The sequence below is a fragment of the Elgaria multicarinata genome, chromosome 4, assembly GCF_023053635.1.
Source record: "Elgaria multicarinata webbii isolate HBS135686 ecotype San Diego chromosome 4, rElgMul1.1.pri, whole genome shotgun sequence".
NCBI lineage: Eukaryota > Metazoa > Chordata > Lepidosauria > Squamata > Anguidae > Elgaria > Elgaria multicarinata.
In genome coordinates this window covers 72,978,941-72,995,135 of record NC_086174.1, presented here as the reverse complement: position 1 = coordinate 72,995,135, position 16,195 = coordinate 72,978,941, and the positions used below count along the sequence as shown (strand labels likewise).

The 16,195-nt window shown below is 39.3% G+C and overlaps 1 protein-coding gene across 1 annotated transcript in view; it reads left to right on the top strand.

The window, feature by feature from the left end:
* Nucleotides 1–8,534, top strand: part of MTHFD1L (methylenetetrahydrofolate dehydrogenase (NADP+ dependent) 1 like) — a 150,426-nt gene extending 141,892 nt beyond the window's left edge. Inside the window, exons 27-28 of the mRNA XM_063124539.1 lie at nt 1,470–1,587; nt 6,758–8,534. Coding sequence (XP_062980609.1) covers nt 1,470–1,559 — 90 coding nt within the window. The 3' untranslated portion in view covers nt 1,560–1,587; nt 6,758–8,534. The remainder of the gene's footprint in view (nt 1–1,469; nt 1,588–6,757) is intronic.
* The last annotated feature ends 7,661 nt before the right edge of the window (nt 8,535–16,195 follow it).

Genomic DNA, 16,195 nt, shown 5'->3' with positions numbered 1-16,195 from the left:
TCTCTCTCTCTCTCTCTCTCTCTCTCTCTCTCTCTCTCTCTCTCTCTCTCACACACACACACACACACACACACACACACACACACACACACACACCATCCCAATAACGTTTCCCTGCTGAATGAAATGAGCTGTGGCACAGGGGACTGAGGGAAAGGGGGAGGATCTGAAAAAGTCAGGTGGAGGTACCTTCCATGAGCAAGAGGTACCTTTATAACCCTGCTTTGTTTGTCCTTAATCCCATTAGGCCCTTAGCCTAGACACTGCTTAGGCGTGACTCTTTTTGTCTTTTGATTTGTTGTTCATAGTTAATACACCTTTCTCAACAGAACATAGAGAATTAAAGTTACTTACTTTCTGGAATATTTAAAGCCCTCCTCCTAATTCTCTATGAATCTAGTTTTAAGTATAGCAGTGTATTTCAAATTATACAGCTTGTCCACTGAGAGAAAGCCAGGGTGCGGGGGCTCATTACCCACTATGTGATTCTTAGGTAAATAACTCAGCAAGTAAATGTGTGGTCCCAAATTTACTAACAGAAATGTAGGGGAACAAAAGAGGGAAATGTGCAGAAAACTTATTGGACAGGAGGGAGGGTTACTTAATCACACACACACACACACGGATTCTTTCCTGCAAATGTCCAACTGACACCATTTCCCCTTCAGCTGGGCTCGCTGTTTCAGAGCTTAGGAGGGGTCATTTGCAAGGCAGACTGAGTGAGAAAATTTAAGCACTCCCTAGTTCAGTGGAATGTTGAAATGTAGGAACAGCTGTATAATTTGTAGAACTTTCTGATAAATGGTTTACTTACTTTTATTTTTTAGAAGACACACTAATTAAAGTACTTTGCAGTATCAGGCCCAAAATTAAATTCAACGATTTATGAAATATTTTGTAACAGTATTAGTATTAGTAGTATAATTAACTAATTATTCATGCAAGTTAATTTCATTAACTGAGGAAATATTTATACTGAAAATGCTTTTGTGTGGTTATTACATATGCACAAATAACATCTTGACACTGAAAACTCACCTTCAGCAATGAACTGGTTGGAAAGGCCTAATACAAAATGCAGGCCCACATTAGTATAGCATTCATGTGAATGACTTCAGTCTATTATTGTTAACTATTTACATTCCTAGTTCCTTTACCATATTCTTCTTAAAGTGTGGATAATTTCTTAATTTCCAGAACACAGGGCTTCACATAGTCTTGCCTTTCGTTTTCTTTACCAGAAGTTCTTCTTTGCAAGCAATCTGAGGCACAAATGAATGTTTAAAGTTTAGAGTTTAGCAAAAGGGATTGAAGTAGCAGATGGTTTGATTCTTTTCTTCTCAATGCATGTGAAGTTATGGATCCATAAAGAACAATATAGACTTTCACTTCATCATACATATATAGGCACAGTGTGGTTATCAGCTTACAGTCGCAGGACCGTAACTTCTAGTTCATTGTTCCCCTAGATGAGCACTATGCCAGGATTGCCTACGAGACCCTGCTTCTATGACATTGATCTGGACCCTGAAACAGAACAAGTCAAAGGGTTGTTTTGAAAAAAAAGGACAAGCAAAAGCACATCAGGTGAGTTGTTAAATAATATGAGCCCCTTAAGTGTTTGCTTCTTGGAAAAAACAATATCATCAACAACAACAACAACAAAAATCATTACAAAGATTTCAATCAGATTTGTTTCTTTGCTTTTCTGGGATCATGTGGCTTTCATTCAGTACATACTTAAATATTCAATAAACTGGTGCATCAAATTGAATTTGTCCACTGCTAATAAATAAGTACTTATTCCCTCTCATACTGAACTCTTGTGGTAAAGTGAGGCTGCCCAAAAGTACGATATTAGTTTCTACACACTTGGATGATTCCCTAGGTACACAGATGTATGGAAGTTTGTAAAATGAAAGAAAAAGAACACTAAAACACAAATCATGTGACAATGACACATGAGCTTCTAGGAAATATCAAATATCGATGGCAGTTGAGCCTACAGAGGAGAAGTTCTAGATCAGAGGTCCTAAACCCTTTTGGGTTGGTGAACACATCAGGAGATGGAAATTCCAAGTTCACATTGAATCAACAAAGAACTCCTGTCTGTGCTGCTACTTAAGGCCTTAAGGATGCAGTCACATTCTATTTAAGTCAATTGCAAAACAACCATTGATTTTAATGACTCAGCACTGCACACAATCTCTCTCTCTCTCTGTGGGTGGTTGGGTGGAGTGAGGGGCATGCACACAGCTTTGCAGTCACAGAAAGCCTGTGTTTTTTCATGGTTTTCTGTGGGCAGTTCTCACTTCTAGCCCAGAGGAGGAAAAAACCCACCAGGATATAAAAGAACCAGAAATCATCGTTCAGTATTAAAGCATTCTGTTTTGCATGAAAAGGGTCCAAGGGGTAATCCCTGGCATGTCAGTAGGTCTGGGGAAAAATATATGGAGAACTGCTGCCAGTCAGTGTACACGATAGCGAGCAAGATGGACCAATGTTCTGACTCCACATAAAAGCAGCTTCCTATTTTTCAAGGAGAAAGGAAACAAAAAGGGATATCTTTTTTTCGCCCCACTGCTCAGAAATTACCCCTTCCTACTTGCTATATAGTAATAACACCAGCAGAGGAAGGTCAGAGGTAGATGCAAGAAAAAAAGGTTTCATTTATCTCTTCCCCAGTTGCACTGCCTGAGAGGCCTGAACAGGTGCTATTTAAAGTTGTCTGAAGCTTTGAAAGAAACACCCCTCGTAGGGGTTGATGCAAATCCCACTTGTACATATATAATTTGGACTGACAGATCAAGCGATATAGCTTGTTTCCTTGTTTTGTTGTATAGCTTAATCCTCAATGATCCCAAAAGAGCAAATATTTGGCTGGTTGGTATGAAACACTGAGCTTTAATTCAAGGTTTCCAGCCTTCTTAACCCACAATCTTCCTTCCTTGAACTTTTATCTATCGTCTTTCAAGATCACAATCTTTCCTTGCTGTAGATTTTTCTCCAGTTCTCTTTTTTTTTCTTGTTCCCTACCACTACTACTACCTCTCTGCCTCTGCACCTCTTTTCATAAGCAGTCTGCCTTCTCCCTCCATCAAGTCCTGCTCTTCAGTGTACAGTCTATTTCCGAGAGCCTTTTTTGGCTGAGGAGCAGGGTATAAGTATGATGAATAAATAAATAAATAAATAAATAAATAAATAAATAAATTTAACTGCATTTATATCCCACCAAGAAGCTCAGGGTGGTGCACATGTTTGTTCTTCATCCCCTTTATATTATCACAACAACCTGCAAGATGGTGACTGGCTATCAAAGCCAAATGGGGATTTACACTTTCCTTGCAAAAGTACTCTGGAGATGCAGTCACATCCTAGCCCTAGACCAACACTCAAACATTACATCACACTGGCACTATTTTTTGTTGGAAGCCTTGTTGCTGGAACATTGTTCCTGCATATCGTTCTACTGTCTTGACCATCCTTCAGCTTCTTCAACATTCCTGAGTGACTACCTTACTGCTAATAGTACAGTTTGGTGTATTGGCTAGAGTGTTGGACTGGGGGTCAGGAGATCCGGGTTCTAGTCCCCACTCGGTCATGGAAGCCCACTGGGTGACTTTGGGCCAGTGACAGACTCTCAGCCCAGCCTACCTCACAAGGTTGTTGTTGTGAGGATAGAAATGGAATAAATAGTACACAAGTCCATATACCCTGTCCCCTTCCTGACAACAGCCCCATGGCTCTTCCTGTCCCTACAAACATTTTTTTCAAGTCAAACTGAAGTTTCACTTCCTACTTCAAAACTTGCATTCTGTTGCTGGCACTTTGCCCATCAGCAGTTAGTACGTTCATGAACATTCCACGACAGCAAAACAACTTAGAATTCTTCCAGATAGATGGATCCTAGCACTACCAATCAAATGACATTATGCAACTATTCTGCATTTTCCTCCTTAACAGATTTTTTGTTTTATGGAAAGAGAAAAGACCAAAGAAGTGGTAGGAAAACACGGGATGCTTACAAACTGGAGACAATGTCTTCTGGAGTCCCACCCTCCATAAAAAAGGCAGGACAATTGCATGATAAAAGATTCCTCTAGAAGAACCTTCGGATAATAACTAGGGGGGCTTGTAGGTCACATCCATTAATTGTTTTACCTGTAGTCTCCAGCTTCTGTAATAGAAATGCTACAAGTTCTTTTTGTGGGAACTTTTAGTATTCAGCCTCGTTTACAAACTGCCTTTTCAAGTTATACTTTTTATTCCTCTCCTAATTAGTATCTTGAGAATGAAACCATGAGTCAAAATATTGACTGCATTTTCCAGATAATTCCAGCAAGTATTGTATAAACACATTTATACTTTTCTTACAAAAGTACTCTGGATTATTAAAAAAAAAGACTCTAAGGATGCAGTCACATCCTATTAAAGTCAATTGCAAAACAGCCATTGAATTTAATGACTTGGCATTACATACAAAGTGTTCAAGTGTTTGGAAAGCAGTCATTAAGAGAGCCTGCTTGGCTGCACCTAGCCATTTCGGTCAATCACCTCTCATCTCCTTGCCCTACCTTACTGATCATGGTCAGCCTGCCTGTATTGTCTCACTATCATCATCCACAAACCTGGGTGTAAGTTTTCTTTTTCATACAACCTTTACAAACTGAACTGCTACTGCTGCCTTTCAGCATATTTGTGAATGTGCCTGGTTTACATAGGGTGACCATATGAAAAGGAGGACAGGGCTCCTGTATCTTTAACAGTTGCATAGAAAAGGGAATTTCAGCAGGTGTCATTTGTATATGTGGGGAACCTGGTGAAATTTCCTCTATCGCAACAGTTAAAGCTGCAGGTGCTCTGCCCTCTTTTAAATCTGGTCACTCTAATATAGCTCCTGCAGCTTTAACTGTTGTGAAGAAGAGGAAATTTCACCATGTTCCCCATATATACAAATGACATCTGCTGAAATTTCCTTTTCAATACAACTGTTAAAGTTACAAGATCCCTGTCCTCCTTTTCATATGGTCACACTGGGTTTACATCTGAACCATACTTCATTTTGTGAGCTCTGGGCAAAGATGGGCTGGATGGATCAACAGAGAGGATTTAGTTTAAAGCCAAATTAAAACAGCTAAAACTTTAATTCTCTACTGGCTTACCAGCCAATTAAAACACCCCTGAAAGAAGCTTGGACTTTGGTGAACTCCAAAGGAAGAGAATTGCACATCCAAGAGCAAGCTGTTGAGACTACATATTGACAGCCCTTGTGGTCATGAATTCAGCATACAAATGGTAAGCTTCAGAGGGCGCTCATTAACCTTAGAGAAAGCAACAAGATGTAAGGCAACAGTGGCCATTCAAGTTAGCTCATAAGCAATACTTTTAAACCTAAATTTGAAGATAATAGGTATCGAGTACAGGTGCTGGTGCTCCCAGTGTTTCTCCATCCCACCCCTAATGGAGAACCAGATTGCCATGATCTGCACCAATGTTAAGGTTGCAGAAAGGCAGCTTTCTCATAAGTGCACTACTGCTTCCTAGCCTTGAGGTTGAAAAATGACAGCTGGCAGGTCCACATTTGATAAAACTGCACCTACTTACTGCCTGCAACAAGCTCCTATGCTCTCTCTCTACTGCTGTTTATAAGCAATGAAACCTCCAAGATGACAATAGCAACACACGCGCACACACACACTACAGTGTCCCCCCCACCCTCAAATAAAAGCAAACTTCTAATGTTAGGATTTACTAACATGTAATAGTCCTTTCTCTACCATTTATAGAGGAACCTATGGTGGAGGAAAAAAAATGTAGAACTGGACCTTCGCTGGTATTATAATGGCCTATATCCATTGACAGCTTTCCACTGGTGAAATATACTTCCACTTTTGCAAGTTAGGGCACAAGCTAAATTCTTTGGGTAACCACTGGAACAGCATGGGATATGCATGCAGTAGGTAGGAAAGATTAAAAAAAAATGGTTGCTCCACTTTCCACTAGCACAAAGCCACCACTGGATACAGCTGTTATCATTATCTGCAGCATTGGTAACCATAATCAAAATATATATTCCTTTAAACATGATATAAGCTGAGATAACGTGATCCCAAATTTGGCTTTGTGCAACACAAAATTTGTGTTAGTGTGTTTTAAGAACTTTGCATTGATGCTGTTTTTTACTTTGGTTTTTACTCTAGTTTTATTATGTTTTAAACTTTTAAATGTTTTCATATATGTTTTATTATGTTACTGCATTTTATGTTTCTAAGTCTTATTTCTGGACTGTCCAGAGAGCTTCAATGTTAAAAAAAATGTAACAAATAAATCGTTCAGCCTATGAAGTTGGCATTGTTACATTGACATAACACAAAAATGTTTTGTGAACCGCCCAGAGAGCTTGTAATGTAATAAATAAATAAATAAATAAAAATGAGAAATAGAATATATTTTTCTTCCTTGATATATTTTTTTAAAAAATAGGCTACCTTAAAGGGAAGAATCCTTGATCAAACATAATAGATAATAATTTGACTGTTGGGATACATCAGGGGTCTGTACTATGTGAAAATATACTATACCATGCTTTACTTCTCCTCTAGGCAAAGTAATTCAGTAATATTATAGTTAATTTGAGCAGTCTGTCATCCTTGTTTAAAAAGAGAGCCAAATTAAAAGCTTGTTTCTTCAAACAATGAAAAAGGGAATTCTTAAAATATTTATCTTTTCTCTCCCCCCCCCCCCCCCAATTTTCCAGACTTCTGAAAATTGCAGCTTCCGTGTTTCCTGGACAAGCATAAATTTGAAGAATGCCTACAAAATATCTGCAAAAACCAAAAGTAGAAAAATATGCTTGTTCCTGTAGCCTTTCTGTAACGAAAACCAAAGCAAGAACAAAAATTGGTATTAACTAATTTATTCTAAAGTATAATATAAAGGAATCTTTTGCAAGACATGCAATTGTTTACTCTAGCAGATGTGGGGAGGGAGAAGTGTTATGAAAAAGAAAGGAGTTAGAAAACATTAGGATTGGACACTATGCTTTGAGATGTGAAATCAAATTGTTACCCTCACCTGTGTCAGCTTGGAAAATCAACATTAAAACAGTAGTGATGCTTCATACAGTGTAATGCATTTAATAGACTACAGTTCAGCTTCTTGCATTTAGAAGCTGAAGCACCAAATAAAATTAGTGGAAATGTCTGAGTGATTGGTCGGTTTCCCCTTGGTCACTGCTGAGGAGCATGGGTGGAGGAAACTAGGGCTTCAAATGAGGAATCTCATTTCAAAAAACAGCCCAGGAATATAATAAATTATGAAAATAGGCACTGTTTCCCCCCACCCCACCCTGGAATCTGAGGCCAAAAAGTAAAGTCCTCATAACTTCATTAGTCTTGTTCTCTGCTAAATGAGTTTGGGCTTACTGCTTTGAGCTATTGTGTATGATAGCCCTAGATATCCTAAAAGTCAACAAGCTTTCTTTCTTTCAAGCCTTTCTTTCTTTTCTTTCTTGGGGGGACTCTCAAACTTCAGGAGAAATGTTTGGGGCTGCAGTAGAGGGGAAAAGGCAGAAAAGCTTCCTTGCATGTATGACATCTAGCACAGAATTGGATACAAACATTTATTTTGACGTTATAGTTGCCAACCACAACATTTCCCTCCCAAAAATTCAAAATGAACACCTTTTTCTGATTTGATATAAAGTTTTGATTGATAGACCTACTAGCCATATCCATGTGTAATACCATAATTTAGTGCTATGTGCTCAAGGAGAAAGGAACCTGCCTAAAGCCCTGGGGTTGCATACTCTTCTCTGCTTCTCCCACATGAACTGGAGGACGAATAAGCCAAAGTTCCATTTCATTGTAGCACATTCCTGGTTTGTCATTGGCCTGGCTCACATGACATGGTAAGCCATGGTGGGTTGTCAACCTTGTTTGTTTCAGGGTGGCTTGTCATGATGTCCAAACCTGGCATGGTTTAATCAGTGTGCATTGCTAACCACACAAGCCACCTTGAGAACCCATGACTTGTTTTTGGGGTGTTCAGGGTAGCTTGGTTTGTTGTGGTGTCCTGACCTGACAGATTGGCTTGAGAGTGGATTGTTAGCATAGGTTATGGAGCCACTTGGCAGAAAATCCAGCCACTCCTCATGATCTCACTAATGCCACCATACTCACTCACTACTCCATCGTCAGTGCTTTCCACTCCTCCACCAATACAGAATTGACACTTGGAAATGTGCTGGATGTGTTCCTAGCTTTTGCTTTTTTGGTCCTTCTGAATTTCATTTTTAAATTAACTATTTTTGCGGTCCTTCACAAATACGAACATTCGCCTGTCCACTACATATTCGATTGAATGTGAAATTCATTCAAATTTCCCCTCTACAATTTGTGAAAATTTCCAAGCAATACAGACCATGAAAGCAGGGCATCATGATCACTGACCACATCTATACTTATTGGGGTTTTCTCATTATAATCTACATGATCTCAGCTATGTAACCCAATAAAAAGTTTATTTGTACTGAAGTCCTTGTTTTGTGATTTGCAACATGAATATTTGACAGCTACTGTATATAATGATCAGAGGGGGGGAGGCATCAGCCATCAGGAATAATTGGGTATGAGGAGTTGTGCTGCAAATGGCCCTGGGATATATGCAGGGAGCGGTTGGTCGCACTGAGAGGTAAACCAGCCATGACAGCCCTCAGAACACCTGATTGTCTGGCAGGAGTAAAGTGGGTTGGTGAGCAAACAAACAACCCACCATAGCTTATTTCTAGCATCCAGGGCTACGATCCTGTATCCAGTTTTCTGGGGCCTCTTTGAGCACAATAGGTCTTACTATTGAGTAGACATGTGATTTGCACTGGAATCCCATACTAGCTTTCATTGCTTACTCTAAAAGACTAAGATTTCAGCACCCTTCAAAATGAAAATTATTAAGGTTTCATGGGGGAAATTCATAAGAGTTAAACCAATTTGTGTATGATACAGGTACAAGATGGCTGGTTTGCTCAAACTTTAGTTTCCAATTTAAGAAACTAGCTTTGTTACAGAGCTCATTTCTTTCACCTGAGTATATATATATTTTCTTTCTTTCCTTTTAGAATTATAGAGACCATAAAGTAGAAAAGCAGGCTACCCATTTAGAAGCTTTTGGTGACAAGAAAATGGCTGCTGTGGTGTAGCTGCATTATTGCACAATGTGGTTTTGCAGTCAATTTGTTTATGTAACAAATCAGTTACATTCAAATATTTCTACAAGTGTGGTCATAATAGCAAGTCCCAGATCAGTAATCCAAAGTGTAGTACATTATATATACACATTCAAATGTGTGTGAGTTGATGTGCATTTGTGAGAGGGTTTTTTTGTGGAAAAGCTCAAATATTTATTCGCAAAGTAAACCATTTTCATTCAAGAGGTTTAAAGGACATTTGGAAGAAGTTAACTTGCATAAACTGTCATACAATAAAGGACTTAAAAAAAAACCGGGGGAGGAATTAGCACTCTGTGAGTTTTAAAGAGTAAGGAAAGAAAATGCAATCGTGTGCAATATGAACTTAGAACAAAATGTTCATCAATAATATATTTTATAGGAGCTCTAAAAACCTATTTCTGTATACAAGCCACAACCATTAGATTATAACAGGAGAAGGAACACAGTTCACCTTTGGATTTCCAACTTTCCTTGCTGCTTCTGCTGTGTCTAATAGGCCATTTAATGTAAAGAATCTCTATACAGATCAAGCCTCCTAAACAAACATAAATCAATCAAATGTTAAGACTGGGATAGGGGTCACTGGAAAGAGGAACCTTAATTCTTAATATAGCTCTATCAATCGTTGAAAAGGATTCAAGCACCCTCAGACAACCTTTTTTTTCCCTCCTTGTTCTAACATCCTTTCAGACCACAGGTGTGGAGGAGTCGTATTCCACAGGTACATCTGCCTCAACAAATCCCCCCATGTGTTTTGCTTAACCCCAGCTATGTCATTTACATTAGGAATCAGTTTTTCGGGCTGAAGTCAGGTTTTAAAATACAGATTTAAAACAACAGAGTTAAAAGAATAGGATGGTAAAATGCTAAAATACTGGGGAAATAAAAAGATCTTTACCTGGCACTGAAAGAGTATGCTGTAGGTGCCAGGCAAAGGGAGCTCATTGCACAGTCAGGGTGCCACAACAGAAAAGGCTCTCCTCTTCTTAAAGACTAACAAATTTATTATGACATTAATTTCCATGGACCAAAGCCAGAATAGATTTGTTTATCTCAGCTGTGGTGTCTCTTTTAGCCCAAAGGCCAAATTCATTGTCTGAGAAACTCTTGGGAGCCACATCCATTAATGAGCAGGACTAAAGGCAAAAGGGTATGGCCAAAAAATGCAAAACATACCAGCATCTGCCAGTAACTAAGCCTCAGGAGAGGCATGTCAACCTTTTAGAATAGGGAAAATAACAAGAAACCAGTTCTTGTTACTAAACCAGTTCCCTATTTAGAGGGAAGGCACCTGATAAAGTGGACTCCAGTCCACAAACACTTATGACATAATGAACTGGGTAGTCTTTAAGGTGCCACAAGACTTTATTGTACTCATTAAGAAGTTATTCTTTATTAATGCTTTGTACGTTTAGATTATATAGTCCTAAATCAGGATCTGATTGTTTGAGGCTTCAAACATAACAAATACAGAAGTGCACACATTTGATCTGATCCTAGCAGCAGTTTCTCTGTAGAGATAATAGCAAGATTCCTACATGCGCCTTAACATGCAGACTACCCATCAAATCTAATTTTGCAATAAATCACTCTTCTAAAGATCAGAAAGCTACAAGTCAAATTTCAGAAACCAAATACTCCCATTTAATCTCTCTTTACTTTGTTTAAACACCAGTCCAGTTGCATAAATGTGTACCAGTCCCAATTTACAAATGGATGGCTGTTGATATATATCACTAAACATTTCTCTTTCTTCTTGAACCAGATCCTGGCATTTGTCAGATTTACACTTGGGTCATTCTATATGTCTGTGCAGAAACCTTGAAGCTATGCCAGAAGCCTGCAGCTGTTATAGTGCAACACAAACATAAATGATAAATTGTTTGTTCGCAGATAGTTACCAGTGAGCAGATGGGCTTAAGTTTTGCTTAGAAATTAATTAATATGAAAGAAAATCAAGTTCTGAGTGTATTCTATGTATTTCCTTTGGAAGCACCACAAAAAATGCTTCATTAGCTAAATCACTGTGATTCTAGTGGCTAAATTCTGGAAGATATTATCAGATCTCCTATGTATTTATTTTTATTTTAGCAGGGAAGCTAGATCAATTCATCAGTTACCAGAAAGCCAGTCTAACACAAGACAGAGAATGTAAAATTAACAGAAGATCTTGGAAGCCCATCGGAGCATATTTAGTCCCTTTGAGATTGAGGCTACGAATACAATCCATAAATGATTTAACTCAAATGACTGAAGGCCAAAGAGGTACAGAGAACACAACTTTGTGCTTGGATGTGGGTGATCCATATTCTAATGTCTGCTCAGCCACAGAGCTCACCAGCATAGGCCTGATAAATAATAAATAATGATCAATAGTGAAACAAGATAGTAGGCCGTACGACAAAACAAAACCTATTTTCAGAATATACTGGCTAAAAGTAGTTAAAATTAGTTTAACCACATGGGCATCAGTTTGCATGAAATGTTTACCAAGCGGAAAACTGCCCATGCAGTTTGATTCTTTAGCAGCAACTACGATTGAAGCTTCAAGTGCTTTAAAACATTCCCATTAATTTCAGTGGTTGGAAATCAATCAACAGGAAAACAAGAGCATAATCCTATGCATGTTTAGGCAGAAAAAAACCTGCAGCTTCCAACATTCCCCAGCCAGCCATGCTGACTGGCAAATGCCAGGAGTTGTACAACAAACTTCCATAAGATTGTACTCTATATGTACGTAACATTTTAGCCTTACTCACATCTTTGAAGACATTGCTCCAGTAGGGTGACCATATTTTGGAAACCAAAAAGGGGGACAACATGGCCGCCCCAAGGGGGCGTGCCCACCCAAACATGGCCTTGGTCACATGTCTGATTTCGCAGCACACAATTAAAACAAACCTGTTCTACATAACATATTAATGCTAAAATCACTGGAATAAAGAACAAGTGAGACATTCAGCGTATCTGAAATTAACTTCACTCATTTCTACTTTTGTAGCTTTTGCTGTACTGTGTGATACAGTCTCTCCTTCCCTCAAATATCTTTTCTGACTGCAAGTCCTTCCCTGGATGACTATAGTCTAACCTTTCATTTAACGCTCTTTCCCCATCACCTTTCTCATATCCATTCTCACACATTCAGCATACTGCTACCACTGAACAAATGAAGTAGTTGACAAGTACAGAAAAATCTAATACAACAAACAAGCATTCAGAAAGGCCCAGCCGCCCAGGGCAGGGAGTGAACTGAGCTCCACCCCTTGCCTCTTGTCGCCCTGGCAATGACAAGCATCAGGGCAACAAGAGGCAACGGGAAGGGCTCCATTTTTGCTCCCCATCTTGGGCAGCTGGGCCAGGCCCAGCCACCCTGAACCAGGCAGCGAAAACTGAGCCACCTAGTTCAGCGTTAGGGGCTGGGGCTGGGAGATGTGTTCCAGGAAGTCCAAAACGCGTCTTCCAGCTCCTTCTCCCAGTGCTGATGCAGGCTTTCTCCTGTGCGAGGAGAAGCCTAGATCAACGCTGGGGGGAGGAGCTGGAAGACGCGTTCCGGACTTCGGGAACGCGTCTCCCAGCCTTTTCCCTGGTGAATTGGGGCCCAATCCCAGTTGCCCCAGAGACCTCTGTTTTTCCAGAGGTCTCCGGGGTTTCCCGGTGCATCTACTCACCCTCTGGGAAGAGACGGCTGTTCCACCAAAGGTGAGCCATTCCATCTGCTCACCCCCATGACAATCCCACCTGGGCAACCTTATAAGGAGTATGTGATGGTGGTGTAACTACAGCTCTCCTTTGGCTTTTTTTTTTTTTTTTTTTTTTTTTGCTTTTGGCTATGAGGAAGGATGCATTTGGGCTTTAGAGTTTTTAAAGTTTTAAATACTCATTGCGATATCACTTAAAATTTGTAATTTATTATATTGTTTACATAGTGTATTTATATATGAGCCACTTTGAGGGGGGGGGGGCTTTGTAGCCTAAAGGTAGCATAAAAATGAACATCAGCTGCACATGTTAAGGAGAGGAATGGAATTGTGCATGCTGACCCTACCCCCAACCTTTTTTTTAGATTTGGGAGACAAATGTATCCCAATCTTTGGTATTTGTGGTTGTATAATATTTTCATAATACTGAAGTACTGTTTTATGATGTTGTATTAGTGTCACTAAGTACCCAGTCTTAAACATTTATAAACTTCCAACAGTAAAGTGTAAACCTGGGTTTCATTCCTTTTTAACTTAGCTCTAGAACCATTTTCTTGGGCTCTAAAGCGACACCCTGATTATCATAAAAAATGAATCTGAATAAACACAAATACCTACTGTATGAAGAAGATGGCCTGGGGGTTTGCTCATTTGTTTTTTGATAATCCAAACCACACTCTAAAATGATAAGCATTTAAAGCCAATTTGGCTGCCATTCTGCATATATATGTATACATGAACTTGGGCAAATCTAAAGTAATACTACAGAGAAAGATGTATCTCGCAATCTATTTTTAACCAAAGGAAGTAACCTATCTTAGTAATTTTTTTATCCCCAAAGGCATAACATAGTTCTTCATATGGAAAGGGCCAAACCACAGCAGTCAATTTATACGGGAAAGCTGGCATCATTAAAATGAATATTGCCCCCTGTCTAATTTATATTCCTCATTACACAATCAGGTTTCACCAAACTACCCAGAAATTTTCAAACCTTTCTGTTGAATATGGAACATTCAGAGTTTTCTTTGGCAAGAAGGTGGTTAAAAAACAAAGTTTATCACAATAGATTCATATCATTTCAGACCCTGCATAGGTAACTCCTGAAAATTTCACAAATGCCTACTTGAGCTATTCTGGAAATGACTGCACTGATCCCATGAATGGAGGAGGGGGGAGAGGGGAGCAAGCACTGGGTTCCAAACACAATGCCGAACAATTCAATTTAGACAGCCAGAAAACTCTGGCTCAGTCTGGGCAGACAGTTTGCATTTGAGAACAGCAGAAACCTTTGGCATTCCTGAATTCAGTTATTAGACTCAGAGGATATTTTTTTCTCATTTGAAGCACTGAATTGCAACCCTCTCAAATGAGCACAATGGTAACATATCCAAAATTAACACATACAAAGCACAGTTCTGCATTTTAGAACATACAAGCCTCCTGAAATTTTTCATATTTTGAGATATCTTTGACGGTGCCCAGACAAACAACATGTCTATATAAACAAATCACAGACAAATATAAACCTAACTTGCAGACAATAAGAGAGGCCTGGATAAAGGATTACAGAGAGAGCTCACTATCCCAGGGTATGTGAAAAACAACATGTCTCATCAAAATTTCCTTGCTCAACTTCTATCCAAGACCTATGCAACAGAAGTTTATATTCCAGCTCTGTCAGGCACTCCTGAGTGTATTTATAAATATAACATATTTGAATGATGACATTTTTCAATGGGACTTCTGAGTAGTGATGTACAGGATTGCACTGCAAGTGACCAGGAGGCTGATTTTACAAGGTTGGAAGTCTTCATATTTTCCCTCAATTAGGTTACCTGAAGAAATTTTAAATTTGGCAGTATGAGGTCAACAGGGTACATTTGTTTTAAAAAGGAAACGAGACCATATACCTTGCTATTTGGCACTTCTATGTTAAAATCTGTAATTGACTCTTTGTCATTTTTTTCTTTTACACTATGGACATGTCAGAGGAACGAAATAGATATGGTGTATTTTGTAATGCACTACATCTCTCTCTCTCTTACCTTCTCTCCTCCCCCTTATTTTATATATTGTGTTGTTACATACATAAGCAATGAGCACTTGTGGAATGTATTTGTTCTATAACAATACATACATTTGAAATTAAAGGGTTGTATCCAACAGCAGCAATATGCTAGTGGAAAGTACTTTTATTTGTGCAAGGCTGTTTGCCTATTTCAGCCCTCCACACCACAATATACACCATACTATTCTGGAGTAACCTTCAGGGGACTGTAGACTGCAAAGGGATTGGTGAAAGTTGTGTACCCTACCTTACATAAGCCAAAGTGCTTTCTGCCAACATAAAACCACCATCGGACACAACCCAACATAATCTCAACTCACTCAATTCATTTTTACCATTTCTCTTCCAAGTTGGTCTCTGCCAGTGATTCTCAAACTCCACAACCTGCCTTTTAAAAAATAATAATAATAATCCTCATTCAGGCTGCTCATTTCTCCTTTCATATCCTCATCTTGTTTTATCTACATAAGCTTTGCTTGCTCACATTAAGAAAGCAAATCTATATGTGGGCCGTACTACTTCAGATTGCAGGTAAGTCCTCCATACAAACAAATAAAGAAATAATCCTGCATCTAGACAACAGGACTGTTCAAGCACTTTCCCTCAAACATTAAAAGTACATGTGAATAGGTTGCAGAGCTGCACAGGCTAGCCCCATCCACCACTGGCTGTGTGTTTGGTGACCATGAGAAGGGGCCCTAACATATGCACTTCCAGGAGTTTAGCCTACAATTTCCATCAGCATAGCCAGCATAACAAATAGGCAGCGATCATGGGAGTTATGGCCCTCCAGATGTTTTGGTCTACAAGTTTCCCACCCCGAATTCAATTTCTCTACATGAAAGAGAATCCTAATTAGCTCAGAGAAGTGCTCTCCATGCGTACGCATGGAGGGCTCCTTCTCAGTGTCACTGAATACATGGCATATGGGGGCCAGTGGTGGCGGAAGCCCACTCCCTGTCAACATTGGTGTTCATTTGAACACTTCTCTAATGAGATGTCAGGCAGGAGGGTTTTACCCTAGTCTTTTCCCTGACATGGTAGTTTACAGGGTGCAGGATTTGATATTTTTAAATTTGATTTTATGGAGGAGCAGTCATCATGTGAATTCATTCCCACCTGCAGGCTACAGTAGTTCAGATAAGATGCAAGTTTACTACCTCCGTGAGAAACTAGGCCTTTGAATGCAAGAATATCAGA